The sequence below is a fragment of the Coregonus clupeaformis genome, chromosome 6 (assembly GCF_020615455.1).
Source record: "Coregonus clupeaformis isolate EN_2021a chromosome 6, ASM2061545v1, whole genome shotgun sequence".
NCBI classification, from domain to species: domain Eukaryota; kingdom Metazoa; phylum Chordata; class Actinopteri; order Salmoniformes; family Salmonidae; genus Coregonus; species Coregonus clupeaformis.
In genome coordinates, this window is record NC_059197.1 from 27,328,200 (window position 1) to 27,348,921 (window position 20,722).

The following is a 20,722-nucleotide window of genomic DNA, read 5'->3' on the forward strand; positions in this document are numbered from 1 at the left end:
GAGGAACAGAGGAGGAATAGAGTAAGGATACGGCTAAAGGCTTTAAGAACTGGTCTTCTAGTGCGTTGGGTACAGAGAATAAAAAGGGGCAGATTTCAGGGCGTTGTAGAATAGATTCAGGGCATTAAGTACAGACAAGGATATGGAAGGATATGAGTACAGTGGAGGTACACCTAAGCATTGGGTAACGATGAAAGAGAGAGCATCACTGGAGGTACCGATTGAGCCGGTCTCTGCGTGTATGGTTGGATGGGACAAAGGAGCTCTCTGAGGCTGGTTAAGTGGGACAGGGGGCTCTACAGTGAAATAGTACAATAAGAACTAACTCACAGCAATAGGCTAGGCATATTGACATGCGAGAGAGGCATAACGCAATCACAGGTGTTATTCGAGAGGGCTAAGACAACAACTGGTAATGGCGACGAAAGTTTGGGCTGAGGCTAAACAGATAAACAGGAAAGGGTACCGTGTAAAGAGGTAGGCGGCAGGTAGCTTAGTGGCTAAGAGCGTTGTGCCAGTAACCGAAAGGTCGCTGGTTCTAATCCCCGAGCCGACTAGGTGAAAAATCTGTCGATGTGCCCTTGAGCAAGGCACTTAACCCTAATTGCTCATGTATTTCGCTCTGGATAAGAGCGTCTGCTAAATGTCTAAAATGTAAATGTAAATGTAAAGGAACAGTCCAGCAGGCATCAGCTGTGTAGCTGAGTGATCATAAAGGTCCAGTGAACAGCAATAGGTAAGTCCGGGAGCAGTTCGTAGGCTGCTACAGCACAGGCGAGCAGGAGGCACGGCTGTTGATTGCGCGTGCTAGCGGGCCGGGGTTAGTAGATGGATCTTTGTGGTCGTCGCAACGGGAAGCCTGTTGAAACCACATCAGACGATTACGTCAGCAGACCAGTCGTGATGGATCGGCGGGGCTCCGTGTTGACACTAGGAGGTCCCGTCCGGTTGACAGAGAGGTAGATAGCCGGGAGATGGGCCTGGCTCGAGACTAGCTCAAGGCTAACTGGTTCGCCGGGACAGTGGTGAATAGCCAACACAGCCATTCAGTTGCAGCTAGCTAGTTGCGATGATCCGGTGTTAAGGTCCAGTGATTCAGTGATTCCGGCAGAAAATCCGATATGCTCTGGGTCGATAGCACGCTGTGCAGACTGACCGATAATTGTCCAGGCTAGAGCTGGCTGGTAGATAGCGGTCTTCACCACTGTCCGTGACCTGCACTAACGGTGGCTAATAGCAAGTAGCTAGTTAGCTGGCTAGCTGGCTAGTTTCAGCCGTAGGTTCTTGATAAAAATAAAGAAATAATATAAACCGTTCCACATTGGGTGAGGCGGGTTGCAGGAAAGTATATTTAGTTAAAGGATGGAAAGTGAGATAGAGAAATATATATACGAAAAAAAAGACAAAAAACAAAATAACTGGCTATTTACACGAGGACACAACAGAATACACAACGCACTGCTACGCCATCTTGGATATGTAATTGGTAGCATTGCCTTTAAATTGTTTAACTTGGGTCAAATGTTTTGGGTAGCCTTCCACAAGCTTCCCACAATAAGTTGGGTGAATTTTGGCCCATTCCTCCTGACAGAGCTGGTGTAACTGAGTCAGGTTTGTAGGCCTCCTTGGTCGCACATGCTTTTTCAGTTCTGCCCACAAATTTTCTATAGGATTGAGGTCAGGGCTTTGTGATGGCCTCTCCAAGACCTTGACTTTGTTGTCCTTAAGCCATTTTGCCACAAATTTGGAAGTATGCTTGGGGACATTGTCCATTTGGAAGACCCATTTGCGACCAAGCTTTAACTTCCTGACTGATGTCTTGAGATGTTGCTTCAATATATCCACATAGTTTTCTTTCCTCATGATGCCATCTACAGTAGGAAAATAAAGTATTTAGTCAGCCACCAATTGTGCAAGTTCTCCCACTTAAAAAGATGAGAGAGGCCTGTAATTTTCATCATAGGTACACGTCAACTATGACAGACAAAATGACACAAAAAAATCCAGAAAATCACATTGTAGGATTTTTTATGAATTTATTTGCAAATTATGGTGGAAAATAAGTATTTGGTCACCTACAAACAAGCAAGATTTCTGGCTCTCACAGACCTGTAACTTCTTCTTTAAGAGGCTCCTCTGTCCTCCACTCGTTACCTGTATTAAATGGCACCTGTTTGAACTTGTTATCAGTATAAAAGACACCTGTCCACAACCTCAAACAGTCACACTCCAAACTCCACTATGGCCAAGACCAAAGAGCTGTCAAAGGACACCAGAAACAAAATTGTAGACCTGCACCAGGCTGGGAAGACTGAATCTGCAATAGGTAAGCAGCTTGGTTTGAAGAAATCAACTGTGGGAGCAATTATTAGGAAATGGAAGATCTGGGGCTCCACGCAAGATCTCACCCTGTGGGGTCAAAATGATCACAAGAACGGTGAGCAAAAATCCCAGAACCACACGGGCGGACCTAGTGAATGACCTGCAGAGAGCTGGGACCAAAGTAACAAAGCCTACCATCAGTAACACACTACGCCGCCAGGGACTCAAATCCTGCAGTGCCAGACGTGTCCCCCCTGCTTAAGCCAGTACATGTCCAGGCCCGTCTGAAGTTTGCTAGAGTGCATTTGGATGATCCAGAAGAGGATTGGGAGAATGTCATATGGTCAGATGAAACCAAAATAGAACTTTTTGGTAAAAACTCAACTCATCGTGTTTGGAGGACAAAGAATGCTGAGTTGCATCCAAAGAACACCATACCTACTGTGAAGCATGGGGGTGGAAACATCATGCTTTGGGGCTGTTTTTCTGCAAAGGGACCAGGACGACTGATCCGTGTAAAGTTAAGAATGAATGGGGCCATGTATCGTGAGATTTTGAGTGAAAACCTCCTTCCATCAGCAAGGGCATTGAAGATGAAACGTGGCTGGGTCTTTCAGCATGACAATGATCCCAAACACACTGCCCGGGCAATGAAGGAGTGGCTTCGTAAGAAGCATTTCAAGGTCCTGGAGTGGCCTAGCCAGTCTCCAGATCTCAACCCCATAGAAAATCTTTGGAGGGAGTTGAAAGTCTGTGTTGCCCAGCGACAGTCCCAAAACATCACTGCTCTAGAGGAGATCTGCATGGAGGAATGGGCCAAAATAACAGCAACAGTGTGTGAAAACCTTGTGAAGACTTACAGAAAACGTTTGACCTGTGTCATTGCCAACAAAGGGTATATAATAACAAAGTATTGAGAAACTTTTGTTATTGACCAAATACTTATTTTCCACCATAATTTGCAAATAAATTCATAAAAAATCCTACAATGTGATTTTCTGGATTTTCTTGTGTCATTTTGTCTGTCATATAATAATATAATAATAATATGCCATTTAGCAGACGCTTTTATCCAAAGCGACTTACAGTCATGCGTGCATACATTTTTGTGTCATAGTTGACGTGTACCTATGATGAAAATTACAGGCCTCTCTCATCTTTTTAAGTGGGAGAACTTGCACAATTGGTGGATGACTAAATACTTTTTTCCCCCACTGTTTTTGTGAAGTGCACCAGTCCCTCCTGCAGTAAAGCATCCCCACAGCATGATGCTGCCACCCCCGTGCTTCACGATTGGGATGATGTTCTTCGGCTTGTAAATTACCCCCTTTTTCCACCAAACATAACGATGGTCATTATGGCCAAACAGTTATATTTTTGTTTCATCAGACCAGAGGACATTTCTCCAAAAAGTACGATCTTTGTCCCCATGTGCAGTTGCAAACCGTAGTATGGCTTTTTTATGGCGGTTTTGGAGCAGTGGCTTCTTACTTGCTGAGCGGCCTTTCAGGTTATGTCGATATAGGACTCGTTTTACTGTGGATATACAGTGAGGGAAAAAAGTATTTGATCCCCTGCTGATTTTGTACCTTTGCCCACTGACAAAGAAATGATCAGTCTATAATTTTAATGGTAGTTTTATTTGAACAGTGAGAGACAGAATAACAGCAAAAAAATCCAGAAAAACGCATGTCAAAAATGTTATGAATTGATTTGCATTTTAATGAGGGAAATAAGTATTTGACCCCCTCTCAATCAGAAAGATTTCTGGCTCCCAGGTGTCTTTTATACAGGTAACGAGCTGAGATTAGGAGCACACTCTTAAAGGGAGTGCTCCTAATCTCAGTTTGTTACCTGTATAAAAGACACCTGTCCACAGAAGCAATCAATTAATAAAATTCCAAACTCTCCACCATGGCCAAGACCAAAGAGCTCTCCAAGGATGTCAGGGACAAGATTGTAGACCTACACAAGGCTGGAATGGGTTACAAGACCATCGCCAAGCAGCTTGGTGAGAAGGTGACAACAGTTTGTGCGATTAATCGCAAATGGAAGAAACACAAAAGAACTGTCATTCTCCCTCGGCCTGGGGCTCCATGCAAGAGCTCACCTCGTGGAGTTGCAATGATCATGAGAACGGTGAGGAATCAGCCCAGAACTACACGGGAGGATCTTGTCAATGATCTCAAGGCAGCTGGGACCATAGTCACCAAGAAAACAATTGGTAACACACTACGCCGTGAAGGACTGAAATCCTGCAGCGCCCGCAAGGTCCCCCTGCTCAAGAAAGCACATATACAGGCCCGTCTGAAGTTTGCCAATGAACATCTGAATGATTCAGAGGAGAACTGGGTGAAAGTGTTCAGATGAGACTAAAATGGAGCTCATTGGCATCAACTCAACTCGTTGTGTTTGGAGGAGGAGGAATGCTGCCTATGACCCCAAGAACACCATCCCCACCGTCAAACATGGAGGTGGAAACATTATGCTTTGGGGGTGTTTTTCTGCTAAGGGGACAGGACAACTTCACCGCATCAAAGGGACGATGGAGGGGGCCATGTACCGTCAAATCTTGGGTGAGAACCTCCTTCCCTCAGCCAGGGCATTGAAAATGGGTCGTGGATGGGTATTCCAGCATGACAATGACCCAAAACACACAGCCAAGGCAACAAAGGAGTGGCTCAAGAAGAAGCACATTAAGGACCTGGAGTGGCCTAGCCAGTCTCCAGACCTTAATCCCATAGAAAATCTGTGGAGGGAGCTGAAGGTTTGAGTTGCCAAACATCAGCCTCGAAACCTTAATGACTCAGAGAAGATCTGCAAAGAGGAGTGGGACAAAATCCCTCCTGAGATATGTGCAAACCTGGTGGCCAACTATAAGAAACGTCTGACCTCTGTGATTGCCAACAAGGGTTTTGCCACCAAGTACTAAGTCATGTTTTGCAGAGGGGTCAAATACTTATTTCCCTCATTAAAATGCTAATCAATTCATAAAATTTTTGACATGTGTTTTTCTGGATTTTTTTGTTGTTATTCTGTCTCACACTGTTCAAATAAACCTACCATTAAAATTATAGACTGATCATGTTTTTGTCAGTGGGCAAACGTACAAAATCAGCAGGGGATCAAATACTTTTTTCCCTCACTGTAGATACATGTGTACCTGTTTCCTCCAGCATCTTCACAAGGTCCTTTGCTGTTGTTCTGGGATTGATTTGCACTTTTCGCACCAAAGTACATTCATCTCTAGGAGACAGAACGCGACTCCTTCCTGAGCGGTATGACGGCTGCGTGGTCCCATGGTGTTTATACTTGCGTACTATTGTTTGTACAGATGAACGTTGTACCTTCAGGCGTTTGGAAATTGCTCCCAAGGATGAACCAGACTTGTGGAGGTCTACCATTTGTTTTTCTGAGGTCTTGGCTGATTTCTTTTGATTTTCCCATGATGTCAAGCAAAGAGGCACTGAGTTTGAAGGTAGGCCTTGAAATACATCCACAGGTACACCTCCAACTGACTCAAATAATGTAAATTAGCTTCTAAAGCCATGACATCATTTTCTGGAATTTTCCAAGCTGTTTAAAAAGGCACAGTCAACTTAGTGTATGTAAACTTCTGACCCACTGGTATTGTGATACAGTGAATTATGAGTGAAATAATCTGTCTGTAAACAATTGTTGGAAAAATTACTTGTGTCATGTACAAAGTAGATGTCCTAACCGACTTGCCAAAACTATAGTTTGTTATCAATAAATGTGTGGAGTGGTTGAAAAACAAGTGTTAATGACTCCAACCTAAGTGTATGTAAACTTCCGACTTCAACTGTATTACCTCAATTACCTCGACTAACCGGTGCCCCCGCACATTGACTCGGTACCGGTACCCCCTGTATATAGCTTCACTATTGTTATTTTTACTGCTGCTCTTTAATTATTTGTTACTTTTATTTCGTATTATTTTATATTGTATTTTTTTGTGTGATTGTTTTTGGTATTCTTTCTTAAAACTGCATTGTTGGTTAAGGGCTTGTAAGTAAGCATTTCACTGCAAGGTCTACACCTGTTGTATTCGGCGCATGTGGCAAATACAATTTGATTTGATTTAAGGAAGGAGCCTGGGATCAAACCGTCTCCATCTGTTTCAAAAAGCAGCAGTGGCTTCCATATGACAAACAATATGCGACTTTATCGCAATCAGACACTGCTGGGGTTAACGGAGGCCAAATACTTCAGATACGGATAAGAGATCCTCCCTTTAGAACCATTCTATGCATGTGGTGGACTTATTAGGTATTTAAGCCTACCAGTTCAATATGATGGGTTTGACTAATGACTTAGTGCCTTCAGAAAGTATTCATACCCCTTAACTTATTCCACATTTTGTTGTGTCACAGCCTGAATTTAAAATTGATTAAATTGATGTTTTTCTTACCCATCTACAAACAATACACCATAATGACAAAGTGAAAACAATGTTTTTAGACATTGTTGCACATTTATTGAAAATTAAATACTGAAATATCTAATTTACATAAGTATTCACACCCCTGAATCACCTTTGTTAGAATAACCTTTGGCAGCTATTACAGCTGTTAGGCTTTCTGGGTAAGTCTCTAAGAGCTTTGCATACCTGGATTGTACAATATTTGCACATCATTATTTTATTTTATTCTTCAAGCTCTGTCAAGTTGGTTGTTGATCATTGCTAGACAGCCATTTAAGTCTTGCCATATATTTTTAAGAACATTTAAGTCAAACATTAACTAGTCCACTCAGGAACATTCTGTGTTATCTTGGTAAGCAACCGGGGTGTATATTTGGCCTTGTGTTTTAAGTTATTGTCCTGCTGAAAGGTGAATTTGTCTCCCAGTGTCTGTTGGAAAGCAGACTGAACCAGGTTCTCCTCTAGGGTTTTGCCTTTGCTTAGCTCTACTCCGTTTCTTTTTAGCCTAAAAAACTCCCTAGTCCTTGCCGATGACAAGCATACCCATAACATGATGCAGCCACCACCATGCTTGAAAATATGATACTCAGTGATGTGTTGCGTTGCGTTTGCCCCAAATATAACGCTTTGTTTTCAGGACATAAAGTTCATTTCTTTGCTAATTGCAGTTTTACTGTAGTGCCTTATTGCAAACAGGATGCATGTTTTGGAATATTTGTATTCTGTACAGGCTGCCTTCTTCTCACTCTGCCAATTAGGTTAGTATTTTGGAGTAACTACAATGTCGTTAATCAAACCTCAGTTTTCTCCTACCACAGCCATTAAACTCTGTAACTGTTTTAAAGTCACCATTGGTGAAATCCCTGAGCGGTTTCCTTCCTCTCCGGCAACTGAGTTAGGAAGGACGCCTGTATCTTTGTAGTGACTGGGTATATTGATACACCATCCAAAGTATAATTAATAACTTCACCATGCTCAAAGGGATATTCAATGTCTGCTTTTTTATTTCTTGTTTACCCATCTACCAATAGGTGTCCTTCATTTGCTAGGTATTGAAAAACCTCCCTGGTCTTTGTGGTTGAATCTGTGGTTGAAATTCACTGCTCGACTGAGTGACCTTACAGATAATTGTATGTGTGGGGTACAGAGATGAGGTAGTCATTAAAAAATAAATGTTAAACACTATTATTGCACTATTTAATCCATTTTCAATTCAGGTTTTAACAACAAAATGTGGAAAAAGTAAAGGGGTGTGAATACTTTCTGAAGGCACTGTATTAGAAGATAGTTAAGGCTGGACCACCCAATTTGTGTTGTTAAAATAATCAATGTGAGCATTCCTCTCCATAATAACATGAGAATTCTCAACACCGCAAGAGCAACAGAATGCCTGTCATGTATAATTCCCTTGCAGGTCAACGTCACTTACTGTGGAAGTGGTGGCGAACATGTACTTGTCCCGGAGCTGGAAGTTGTCCACTCTCTCTAGGATGACTCTGCGGTTCTGCTCACTCTGGAAGAAGTCAGTGCTGCTGAGGATGCTGGACACCCCCTGGGGCTCGTGCCTCTGGACCAGCACCGTGGTGGGGGAGTCGTACGGCTCCACACCCCTGGAAAGATGCAGAAAACGGCCGTCAGTGGGACATAGGTAGGGCCAAAAGTTTCTCTCTAACCATGTGACTCGACCAGGGAAAACTCCAGGCTCTTGACCGTGAGTTTTTATTTGTTGACCATGTGAACTGAACAGGAAGAACTTAAGGGCCAAGGGCCTTGGAGTTCTTCCCGTTCAGATAACATGGTCTGGGAAAACTCAGGGCCCAACTCAGTCATACCAAACAGAGGGAGATAAAGGTATGGTTACACACACACACACACTCACTGTCAGACTCAAAAACAGATACATGTTTTACAGATTACTGACAATCCTAGTATAGTGGAACGGCCTACGTGTTCCTGTGAACACATTCCAAACTCAGAATACATTTACCACACACATTGATATATTTATAGTTTCCATACTGCACATTTCCAATAGTAGTTCTGTGCATGGCCATTTTAAGCCGTGAATTTACGGTAAACTACAGTGGAACTGAAAGAGGTTTACAGTACTTTCTGATAATCTCCCATAAGGCATTCCAGATTCACACGACGCGTTCTCACTAACAATGGAGCTAGACAGAGAGAGCCTTGTGTCTTGACTGGCCTCTAGTATGACATTTTAGAGGGGTCACGTTTTTATGGGAGCAGGCTGTCCATGTAGAGAGGATATGAAAGACCCCAGTCAGACAGACTTGGGACCTTGCCTGTCTAACGTTAGTTTGGGGGCTTTGCCTACAGCCGAGTCGGGGACCTGCCTATATTAGAGTTTTGGCCAGAGTTTCAGGCCTTGCCAAAATTAGAGTTTGTTGCATTGCTTTTGGGACTTGTCTATATCAAAGTTTGGGGCCTTGTCCATCTAGTAGAGTTTGGGACCTTGCCTATAGCAGAGTTTGGGGTCTTGTCTGTCTATCTAGCAGAGTTTGGGGCCGTGCCTATTTCAAAGTTTGGGGCTTTGCCTATCTGGGCTATCCTTTCCATGTAGCACTGGCAGGGCAGTGGGTTAAAGCTAGCCTATCTAATCCTCTGTAGCTCAATTGGTAGAGCATGGCGCTTGTAACGCCAGGGTAGTGGGTTCGATCCCCGGGACCACCCATACGTAAAAATGTATGCACACATGACTGTAAGTCGCTTTGGATAAAAGCGTCTGCTAAATGGCATATTATTATTATTATTATTATTATTATAATCCACAGTACATTGCGAACCAAGGGCCTCCTTATTCTTTTGATAAACACTTGGGAGGCTGTTTTTTTTTAAGGCGGCCTCTCGATCCTCCTACCAAACAGAATAAAAGGATTAGGACGGAGGGGAACAAATACATACGATTTGCTGGTTCGAGACGTTTCGACAACTGCTGGTTAAACACGTCCAACAACAGGGTGTGAACCAGACAAAACCCCAGGGCTTACAGCCTTCTTAGCCTGATCTGCAGCGCAGGCTTCCGGCAAATGGATTAGACGTGGAAAGCCCATGATCGGCAAAGGACTGGACACACATGGTTAAGAAGGAAAACTGGCCATTGAGGCAGAGGAGGAAGAAGCACCAGACAAAGATCTGAATGCAGCTGGTGGTGTGGAAGCAGTCAGACACAGTGGAGACAGTAGCTGTGTCCAGATTTAAAAGGAAAATTACTTGTGGAAAAAAATATGGTGTACACACTTCTGTAGCTGCTCTCTTCCTCAGAAGTCCACAAAGACCTTCAAGCATTGTGCGTATAGTTACTGCTTTGGGATTAAATTGTTTGTTCATGTTTGTTTTTGGGTCGTGTGGGTATTCCAAGACAAAATCCTCCCTCTGCAACCGTCCCCTGTGACTCCGAGACTCATAAGCGTGATCTAAGAGGATCTCCTACGCTCAATCATGGTGGGGGGAGGGGTGTCATCTGCAGCGGTAGTTGCGTTGTTATCTAAAGCGCTGCCTGGTATTACTGACTACATGATGCCACTTGGACGGGCAGTGTTACAGTGCTATGAAAAAGTATTTGCCCCTTTCTAATTTTCTCTACTTTTGCATATTTGTGATACTGAATGTTATCAGATCTTCAACCAAAACCTAATATTAGATAAAGGGAACATAAGTGAACAAATAACACAACAATTACATATTTATTTCATTTATTTCATAAACAAAGTTATGCAACACCCAATTCCCCTGTGTGAAAAAGTAATTACCCCCTTACACTCAATAACTGGTTGTGCTACTTTTAGCTGCAATGACTCCAACCAAATGCTTCCTGTAGTTGTTGATCAGTCTCTCACGTCGCTGTGGAGGAATTTTGGCCCACTCTTCCATGCATAACTGCTTTAACTCAGTGACGTGTGGGTTTTCAAGCATGAACTGCTCGTTTCAAGTCCTGCCACAACATTTCAATTGGGATTAGGTCTGGACTTTGACTAGGCCATTCCAAAACGTCCAATTTGTTGCTTTTTAGCAATTTTCATGTAGACTTGATTGTGTGTTTTGGATCATTGTCTTGCTGCATGACCCAGCTGCGCTTCAGCTTCAACTCACAGACGGATGGTCTGACATTCTCCTGTAGAATTCTCTGATACAGAGCAGAATTCATGGTTCCTTCTATTAAGGCAAGTCGTCCAGGTCCTGAGGCAGCAAAGCATCCCCAAACCATCACACCACCACCACCATGCTTGACCTTTGGTATGATGTTCTTACTGTGGAATGCAGTGTTTGGTTTTCGCCAGGCATAATGGGAACCATCTTGTCCAAAAAGTTGACTCAAGTTTGCCAAAAAGCACCTGAATGATCATCAAGACTCTTGGAAGAACGTTCTATGGACAGATGATTAAAAAGTATAACTCTTTGGACGACATGGTTCCAGTAATGCCTGGCAAAAACCAAACTCTGCAAAAACCAAACACGCCCACGTGTACGACCGCTGCCACCGTCTGAGCATGCCGGAGGCCGAGAAAACACTGTCTGCCCGTTTATCAGTGTTTAGTTGAGGGTGGGTTCACTGGGGAAGGGAGCAGAGCTCTGTGTCTCTGACACCAGAAGATGTGTGCAAAAATAGCCAACTGTCTGGGGAGAATTAAGTAAGTGAAAAATGTTCAGAGCATTACAGATAGAAATACACTGAAAAGAACGGACATGATTCCTAATTCTACTTGACAGACAAGCGTATATGTTCTACACAATACATTTCAATCTGAACGTTCTGAAATGTTGCACCCTCCTGAATAGACTCCTGCTGTAGCTGACAAGCAGCATTACATATCTGCAGTGGAGAATGAGAGAGCCTCTTGTTGTCATCTACTAAAGGCAGAGGTTCTGCGAGGCAATGAAAGTGATGTCTAACCCTAGCTAACCCTCCACATTCACACCTTTAAATCATTAACAGATCGGTAAAATCCTTCCAAAGCAGGGCTTTATATTTTATGGATGGGGTTTGAAAGTGACATATATTTTTTTATGTTTGAGTTTGCCACTCTCCTGCCTAGGCCTACTTTATGTGGTGAGAGACACATAGCTGATCTCTTTCACAAGGCACTGAACGTGTCGCAATCATCATCGTTATCAGATTGTTTTTGGCAAGTTTGTTATTTCTGATGTGCTTGATGGACCTTTTCTGTGCAAACTCTGCCCATCTGGCACTCTAGGCAGGCTCAAGCAAACGTTAAAAGTATTTGAAAGATTTCAAATACTATTTGAACGCAGATCTGGTTGTTAGCAGGGTTCAAAATCCTTTAGGTGGTAGAGTCATCAAGCCATTCACACATAGTAATCAGTGTCTCTCTCCCTCAGGGACCGTAGTGATCCAGGCTCTGTCGTAGCCGGCCGTGACCGGGAGACCCATGGGGCGGCGCACAATTGGCCCAGCGTCGTTCAGGGTAGGGGAGGGAATGGCCAGCAGGGATGTAGCTCAGCTGGTAGAGCATGGCGTTTGCAACGCCAGGGTTGTGGGTTCGATTCCCACGGGGGGCCAGTATGAAAAAATAAATAATGTATGCACTCACTAACTGTAAGTCGCTCTGGATAAGAGCGTCTGCTAAATGACTAAAAATGTAAATGTAAATGTAGTGACATTTTCTTTGCATTGTCATTCAATTACAAGGGCCAATCTAATCTATGTATTTCACTTGGAGAGGCTGGGAGTTAGCTCGCGAGCTGCGTGCTTGGTAAGCAGACAGCAATCGGAAGACATTAATGAGATCTCTCCACCGTCTGAGGTCTAGTAAGTGCCAGATGATGGAGGAGGCAGGCAGTCACAGAACACAGAAAAACAGGAAGTAAACAGGAAACAAAGACACATACAAACACATCCCATCCATCCCTCTCACAGACCGATGCTTTCATGTTTTGTAGACAGTTTGGCACTCAACAGCAACTATTTGTTATATTGATGACTGTACGTTCTGCCTCTCATCACACCATCATCACCTTTGTATACAGAGGCATTGATCTTACCAGAAATAGGCCTTCACGTGCTCTTGGATCAACACCCATGTCTCTCCAAAATCGTCAGATTTCCATAGCTGCAAAAATAACAGAGGCGGGGGATGGGGAGTAAATGTAGGTCAGGGGCTCATTTGCACATGTTGACTCCTGGCTGCATATAACTGGCAGAATGTTTGAGAGTTTTTTGTTGAGCTGAAACGTGAATGAGTAGTTAGGGAAAAATTCCACAAAATGTCCAGTTTAGTATATGCAGCTGTGACATTTAACCAGTATTTGCATATGCACCGTTCTATTTGCAATTATGCAACTGTCCTACATTCAGAAATATTGTTTTTTTTCTCTAGAACAGTCACACTGTATTATAAACCAAATGCTGTGGGGCTATGGTATGGTAATCCAGCATATCGAGTAGAGCCATTTGTCCACATAGGCATCTAACCTCGAACCAAATGGTGGCCACAGAGCTAAAGGCAAAGGAGGAGCCTGTGGATCTCTTACAGTACTATAGCACTGATCATTATAATAGACACTTCCTGCACAAAGATCTCCATCATAAAAATATTGTTGATCTCAAGGGACTTCCTGGTTAAATTGATTTTTTTTAAACATGCTTACCTCTGCATGTTGTTAATCGTCTACGTTTCTGTCCGAGACCTTTTTCAAGACAGTGAAGCAGCATTTCTATAGCAGTCAGTTGAGTACCTGTTTGTTGGGGTGGGAGCTGTCATAGCCCAGGACCAGGTTGGCTCTCTTGCTGTGTAGCAGCAGATCTGTGGGCTTGAAGGGGATGGAGAACCCCTGGATGGTCTTGCAGAAGTCAAAGGAGTTCCAGAGGTAGCTGTTGGTGCTGTCTGTAAAGAGGTACTGGAAAGAGAGAAGGACAAGACGGGCCAAGGTTAGTCTAAATACCCACTGGGGTCTGTTCATGAGTGTTACGGAATGTTAAGATATAGGACATTCTGTCCTTTAAAACAGGGAATCATTCTTGCTCTATACATAACATTTCTATTTGTACCTGCATCTTTCGGAACTGAATAAACCTCTGACGTGGTAAAACTTCAAGCCTGACTGATTTCAACAAACTAGAATAGTAAGAACTGGCCTAATATCTCAACTCCAGATATCTCTAGTCTAGCTACTTCAAAAGACCGTTTGCAAACATCCCTCGCAAAAAAAACATTCACAGAAATATTCAGAGATATTTAATTTGAAATGCCTAATTACAAATTTAGATTACGCAATTATACAGAGCTATAATCCCATTTTGCCGCTCCATCCTTTGATCTAACTGCCTTCCCAATAACTCCTCTATTCTCAACGGCCTCCATTTGGAAACGGGACAGATACCCTGTGAGAACAAAAGCTCTGTAGCGCAAGGCAGCGAGCGGGAGGTAGTGAAATAGATAGATGCTATGAGATGATAATCCAAAACTGAAATGGTATCTCATACTGTAGATGTGTCACGACTAGGACATAGTAGGTCCCACATGTACAGCACATTACAGTGAGAAACTTCAGGGACTTAATCCACTGTTATATCACCATATACAGTGCCTTCAGAAAGTATTCACACTCCTTGACTTTTTCCACATTTTGTTGTGTTACAGCATGAATTTCAAATTCATTAAAATGAGATTTTCTGTCACTGGCCTACACACAATACTGCATAATGTCAAATTCTTTGGCAAATTACAAAGAAATACATTTCAAACAAGTATTCAACCACTTTGTTATGGCAAGCCTAAATAAGTTCAGGAGTAAAAATGTGCTTAACAAGTCACATAATAAGTTGCATGGACTCTGTGCAACAATAGTGTTTAACATGATTTTTGAATGACTACCTCATCTCTGTATCCGACACATACAGATAATTGTAAGGTCCCTCAGTCGAGCAGTGAATTTCAAACACAGATTCAAACAAAAAGACCAAAAAGGTTTTCCAATGCCTCGCAAAGAAGGGCACCTATTGGTAGATGGGTAAACATTTTAAAAAGCAGACACTGAATATCCCTTTGAGCATGGTGAAGTTATTAATTATACTTTGGATGGTGTATCAATACACCCAGTCACTACAAAGATACAGGCATCATTCCTAACTCAGTTGCCGGAGAGGAAGGAAACCGCACAGGGATTCCACCATGAGGCCAATGGTGACTTTAATGGCTGTGATAGGAGAAAACTAAGGGTGGAACAACAACATTGTAGTTACTTCATATTTTCAAGTACCACTCTTCATATTTTCAAGAATGGTGGTGGCTGCATAATGTTATGGGTATGCTTGTCATCAGCAAGGACTGGGGATTTTTTTTTTGGAGAAAAATAAACTGAATAGAGCTAAGCACAGGCACAATTCTAGAGGAAAACCTGGTTCAGTCTGCTTTCCAACAGACACTGGGAGACAAATTCACCATTCAGCAGGACAATAACTTAAAACACAAGGCCAAATATACACTTGAGTTGCTTACCAAGACAACATTGAAATGTTCCTGAGTTACAGTTTTGACTTAAAATCTGCTTGAAAATATATGGCAAGACTTGAAAATGGCTGTCTAGCAATGATCAACAACCAATTTGACAGAGCTTGAAGAATTTTAAAAAGAATAATGTGCAAATATTGAACAATCCAGGTGTGCAAAGCTCTTAGAGACTTACCCATAAAGACTGAAAGCTGTATTGACTTGGTGGGTGTGAATACTTCTACACATGAAATGACCCCGGGAATAGATAGAACATTGCGCAGAGATGCAAAAAAAATATATAACATTCAAAATGGGTAAATCTTTCTTTTAAGAAGATGTTATAAATAGGCAGATCCATAACCAGTCAGACCCAAGTACAAAGGACTTGGAGTATAAGCATAGGCCCTAAATGTAAGGTTAGTCAGTGGGTTATGCTATAGGCTAACCATTCATTATCTCTGATCCCCCTTAATTCATAAATCATTACCTAAAATGATCAGTGCAATTTATCTCTCAGACACCTCATCATCTGCTTCAAATGCTTCTACAAGGAGAGGCTAGACCTGCTGCTCTGGGCCCATATTTATCAAGCGTCTTGAGAAGGAGATTTTGGATTAGTTTTGCCTTTTAGATCATAATGAATCCGATTATTATAGACAGAGAGGAACTGATCCTAGATCTGTACTCCTACTCTGAGAAGCTTGCTAAATACGGGCCCTGAATTCAAATGGGAAAGCTCACAGCTCAGTGTGCAGATGAGAAGAAACCACTCATTTCCCATCATAATAATCTCCATGATGTTAGGAGTATGTTGCAGACTAAGAGGGTGAAATCCTCCGGCTGTTATCTGCTCTTATACCAGGCAGCCCTGCCTCTCTCTCTAGAGCCCAGACGGATGGCCCAAGCCTGCAGGGCTCACAAGTCAGGCCACACACACGAGTGCCCACCTGCCTGCTAATGGAACAAACTGCGTTTCCCATGCACCCTTACACCTCTCAATAATCTCCACTGGGCTGAGTGCCAGGGGGAACGGCTGGGGGCGGGGCCAGGGCTATGACTCACCGGCACACAGTGAGACATAATCGAACACGGCAACGCACCAAACCTCAGGGCACTGCATCGAACAATCTCGAGCTCATGACTGATAACTACGCATGTACACAAGCACACACACACCCACAGACACTATACACCTAAATCAACCCTAATATACCACAAGCTCAATGACGTTATGTGCCTTCCCCTGGTCGTGTGGAGATGGGAGAACATACAGAAAAGAGCTATACACTCAAACATTGAAAACATAATAAAACCCCTCTGTATCAGGGCAGTCTTCAATATAGAGATAGGTCTAAAAACAGTATGTATTATTATCATCATACTGTACACTGAGTTAACAAAACATTAGGAACACCTGCTATTTCCATGACATAGACTGACCAGGTGAATCCAGGTGAAAGCTATGATTCGTTATTGATGTCACCTGTTAAATCCACTTCAATCAGTGTAGATGAAGGGGAGAAGACAGGTTAAAGAAGGATTTTTAAGCCTTGAGACAATTGAGACATGGATTGTGTATGTGTGCCATTCAGAGGGTGAATGGACAAGACTAAATATTTAAGGGCCTTTAAACGGGGTATGGTAGTAGGTGCCAGGCGCACCAGTTTGAGTGTGTCAAGAACTGCAACGCTGCTAGGTTTTTCACACTTAACAGTTTCCCGTGTGTATCAAGAATGGTCCACCACCCAAAGGACATCCAGCCAACTTGACATAATTGTGGGAAGCATTGGAGACAAGATGGGCCAGCATCCCTGTGGAACGCTTTCGACACCTTGTAGAGTCCATGCCCCGATGAATTGAGGCTGTTCTGAGGGCAAAAGAAGATGCAACTCAATATTAGGAAGGTGTTCCTAATGCTTTGTACACTCAGTGTACGTACCTCTATGGTCTTCAGCCACTTACCCTCTTATTGTCAGCGGGACTATGGTAGAACTGGGAGATGACCTGCTTGCTCCCCTCTTTCTCCTTCTCCCCACTCAGCTGAAACCTCTCTGAGATGGGGGAGAAGCTGGTTCCATAGTCGTAAGACACGTACACCTACCATGTGACAGAAGAGAGAGGAAAGAGGTGAGAACATGGAAGTGATGGTACATGGTAAACAAATGAAATCCACTATCACGGTACTTTTTGTTGTGATGCTTTTTGGACAGGAAAAATTAAATGCTTTTTGATGAAGGACTAATTTCTAGCAGAGGACAAAATCATTTTAGAATTGGTTATTGGGAGAGAGGCCATTAACTGACTCAGTAAAATGAATTAAAGCATTTAGGCAGTAGCAAGACTTTCCATCTACAGACTTTCCATTTACGGAGAGAAACACAATACTTGGGAAAAAGCTTTGTCCATGTTAAGTGACTAGTGAGTGGAACTGTAGTTCCTTTAAGAGAGAACTCCAATCCAGAATGTTAAGAGGTGTTTAGTGTTCAATGCTGTTCTGTTCTGTTCCCTCCTGTCCTGCAGATTCTATCAGAGACAATACACGAGTGAGGTCAGAGCTCTCAGATTCCCGTCAGAGTGCCAGACACCAAGGAGCTCAGACCACAGAGAACAGCACACAAAGCCCACTGAATCCACAACGCTGGCTGGAAGTTATGTCGAGGAGCGTACTGAACTGGGAGTGGAGAGAGACACAAAACTAACAATTATTGTACAAACAAACTGTCCTTCACCAGTGGTATCTCTGCGGTTTAGTATAAACCACTTGTTTTTCAAATGGCATTACATCTTAAGTTAACCCCTTGAGGAGCGCGAGAGGTCATTCTTACAGTGTGAACAAAAGCAGTGGGAGGTAATTGGGTTACTGTAAGCTGAGCGTGAGTATCAGGCAGGATAGGGAGCTGATATAATCAAAAGCAGAGAGAGTAGAAAGATAAGTATTTTGGTGGTGTAACAGATGGAGGGATTAATCCGTGGCTCAGTGAATCTGATCTGTGAGAGGAGAGGAGTAGAGAGGAAGCACACGGCTGGCCGGCCGGCCATGGCGCCATCTCCTTAGCACAGTGGAACAGGTCTGGGCCCCGCAGCACTGACAACATGTGGCCTGTCACTGTCACTGACCAGATGCACACACACACAAACGCACATGCACGCACGCACACAAACACACATGGATACACAAAGACAACATTACACAGTCAAACTGTGGTTAACACAGTATTATCATTTCTGCCATGGTACCTCGAACAAAGGAGTCTACATTTGAATGGGAAAAAGACAACCGAAATGTACAGTCCAAAGACAGTCAGGAGGGCAGAATCCTATGGGTGTTATCTGAAAAGAGGGCAACATGAATTGAGAGGGAAGGAGAAAATTCAAAAGTGGCTAAAAACAACATGTAGGTATTAGGCTATGTAGTGCTGGATAGGTTCATGGATATGTTCTTTTTGCGTGATTGTGGATAAACATCCCACACAGAAGGTATGTTACGGTACTTACAGGAAATGTAAGCTACTACATTAGTGTACTCACGGGAAGTGTACTACTGTACTCGCAGGAAGTGTACTACTGTAGTCACAGGAAGTGTATTCCAGTACACAGAAGAAGTGTACTACTGTACTTACGTACTTACAGGAAGTGTACTACTGTACTCGCAGGAAGTGTACTCCGGTACTCACAGGAAGTGTACTACTGTACTTACGTACTTACAGGAAGTGTACTACTGTGTACTCACCGAGCTAGCCTTGGGACCTGTGGCTCCAACACTGTCTCTGGCCAACGCCACAATGACATTGCTCTTCTCCCCGGCCCAGTGCACCACCATCTGGTTATGGGAATCGTTCAGGTTGGCCTGCAAAGAAAAGAACAGTCTCTCAATTGACCTGTTGTATTTTTGTTCTGTTTGATCAACTCAGAGTCCAATGAATTAAGCAACTATCTGATGAATTACAGTGGCTTTTTATCTCTGATAAAACATCCTTGGACCATATCAAATTTGTTATGAAATGCTATTATTATCAATGATTTTGCTGGGTTCGCAGCACCTGCTTAGCTGGTAGAAATCCCGCTGTGAAAGTTTGCTGTATCTTGCCTGGCTGTGTCTGGTGTATTGAACAGAGCTGTCATGCTTTTCTTTAGTCATCATACAGTTAAGCTCACTGATGCACGTTACTACGGCGACGGACTTTGTGGTCTTATTGTTATGACCTTGCGAGGAGCAACTCGCTAAAGGCTCCTCTCTCTGTGTGTGTGTGTGTGTGTGTGTGTGTGTGTGTGTGTGTGTGTGTGTGTGTCAGTGAGCGAGAGAACAAGCAGTGACCAGCTTTACCTCACATCGCCCACTTTCAGAGGCCTTCACTGTGTCCATTGAAACAACACAATGCTGCTACTAAGTGCTTGTGGTAGATGTAGTAGTGTAACAGCAGAAGGCACCGCTCAATCAAACGCTAAAGCTCCATTGGTGCAGCTCTGACAATAAGATCTGTAAAGTGTGAGTCCACAAAAAGTATGTCATTTTAATTCCCATTGCCTTTGCCTCTCACCCGAGCGCTCCTCTCTCTCATTCTTCATGTATCATTCTGCAGGGAGCTGTGAGTCTTTAAAAAGCTCTGTTTTCTCCCTTTACTACAGTATTTTTACAGACTTGGACAGTTGACAACACAAAGACTGTAATTTCTGTATAAATGATAAAACAGACATTCCTCTTCTTTCAGTGGTAACTTTACACCAACTATTGGTACTAGGGCTTGTAGACTTAGTAATGGAATGTGATTTCTGCTGCAGATTGCTACAAAATAGCCTACAAGAGTTTGTTGTGTGTGTATAAGCATGATTTCAGGATGAACATTGTAATAAGGTAACTCATTCCATGTAATAACATTATCATTCCCTGAGAAACAGAGTTCCAAAATAGTAGAACACTTCTACTAACTGGACTTGTCTAATAAGAAACGCTCATTCAGAACGTTTTAAAACATTTCGCTATGGTGGGCCCTACTGAACACGTCCCAGGAGGTCAGCTGAGTCAAAGGCAAGGCCATCTTCAAGGGTGAGATGACTCTGCAGTAAATCTCAGTGCCTTTTAAGCCTCATTGCCCACAGAGCATGTAAAAGGGGTGCCGGTGTGGTCCTCCTGACACTGCTGAATCAGGAGAGTGATGGCACTGGTAAATTGCTGCAAATGGCATCATGAGACACAATCTATTCCTCTCGCCCAGCTCGATAACAAATCGGCCATTAACAGGTAATGGCGTGAGCATCACTCAAACCATCTCCAGTTACGTGAGGGTTAAGGCCTCATAAGCTCACTGTTGTCTGTTGGGTCCCAAAAGGTCTGCCTATATCTCATAATACAGCTTTTAGGGTAGATTGGACTGACTGTAACTGCTTTCTATTTAGATTTGTGATAAAATGAATAATAGGTCTAATCATTGTGTTTTTAAAGTCTATGTGTGTTTGGGCTACCTTGAGCACAATGACATCTCCTATT

The 20,722-nt window shown here is 43.0% G+C and overlaps 1 protein-coding gene across 2 annotated transcripts in view; it reads right to left on the reverse strand.

The window, feature by feature from the left end:
- LOC121567631 (sortilin-related receptor-like) overlaps positions 1 to 20,722 on the reverse strand; it is a 92,526-nt gene that overhangs the window by 58,670 nt on the left and 13,134 nt on the right. For both annotated transcript variants that reach the window (XM_045219674.1, XM_045219670.1), the window contains exons 2-6: positions 18,968 to 19,084; positions 17,200 to 17,334; positions 13,481 to 13,642; positions 12,788 to 12,855; positions 8,196 to 8,376 (exon numbers count right to left, since the gene is read on the reverse strand). In XM_045219674.1, coding sequence (XP_045075609.1) covers positions 8,196 to 8,376; positions 12,788 to 12,855; positions 13,481 to 13,642; positions 17,200 to 17,334; positions 18,968 to 19,084 — 663 coding nt within the window. The remainder of the gene's footprint in view (positions 1 to 8,195; positions 8,377 to 12,787; positions 12,856 to 13,480; positions 13,643 to 17,199; positions 17,335 to 18,967; positions 19,085 to 20,722) is intronic.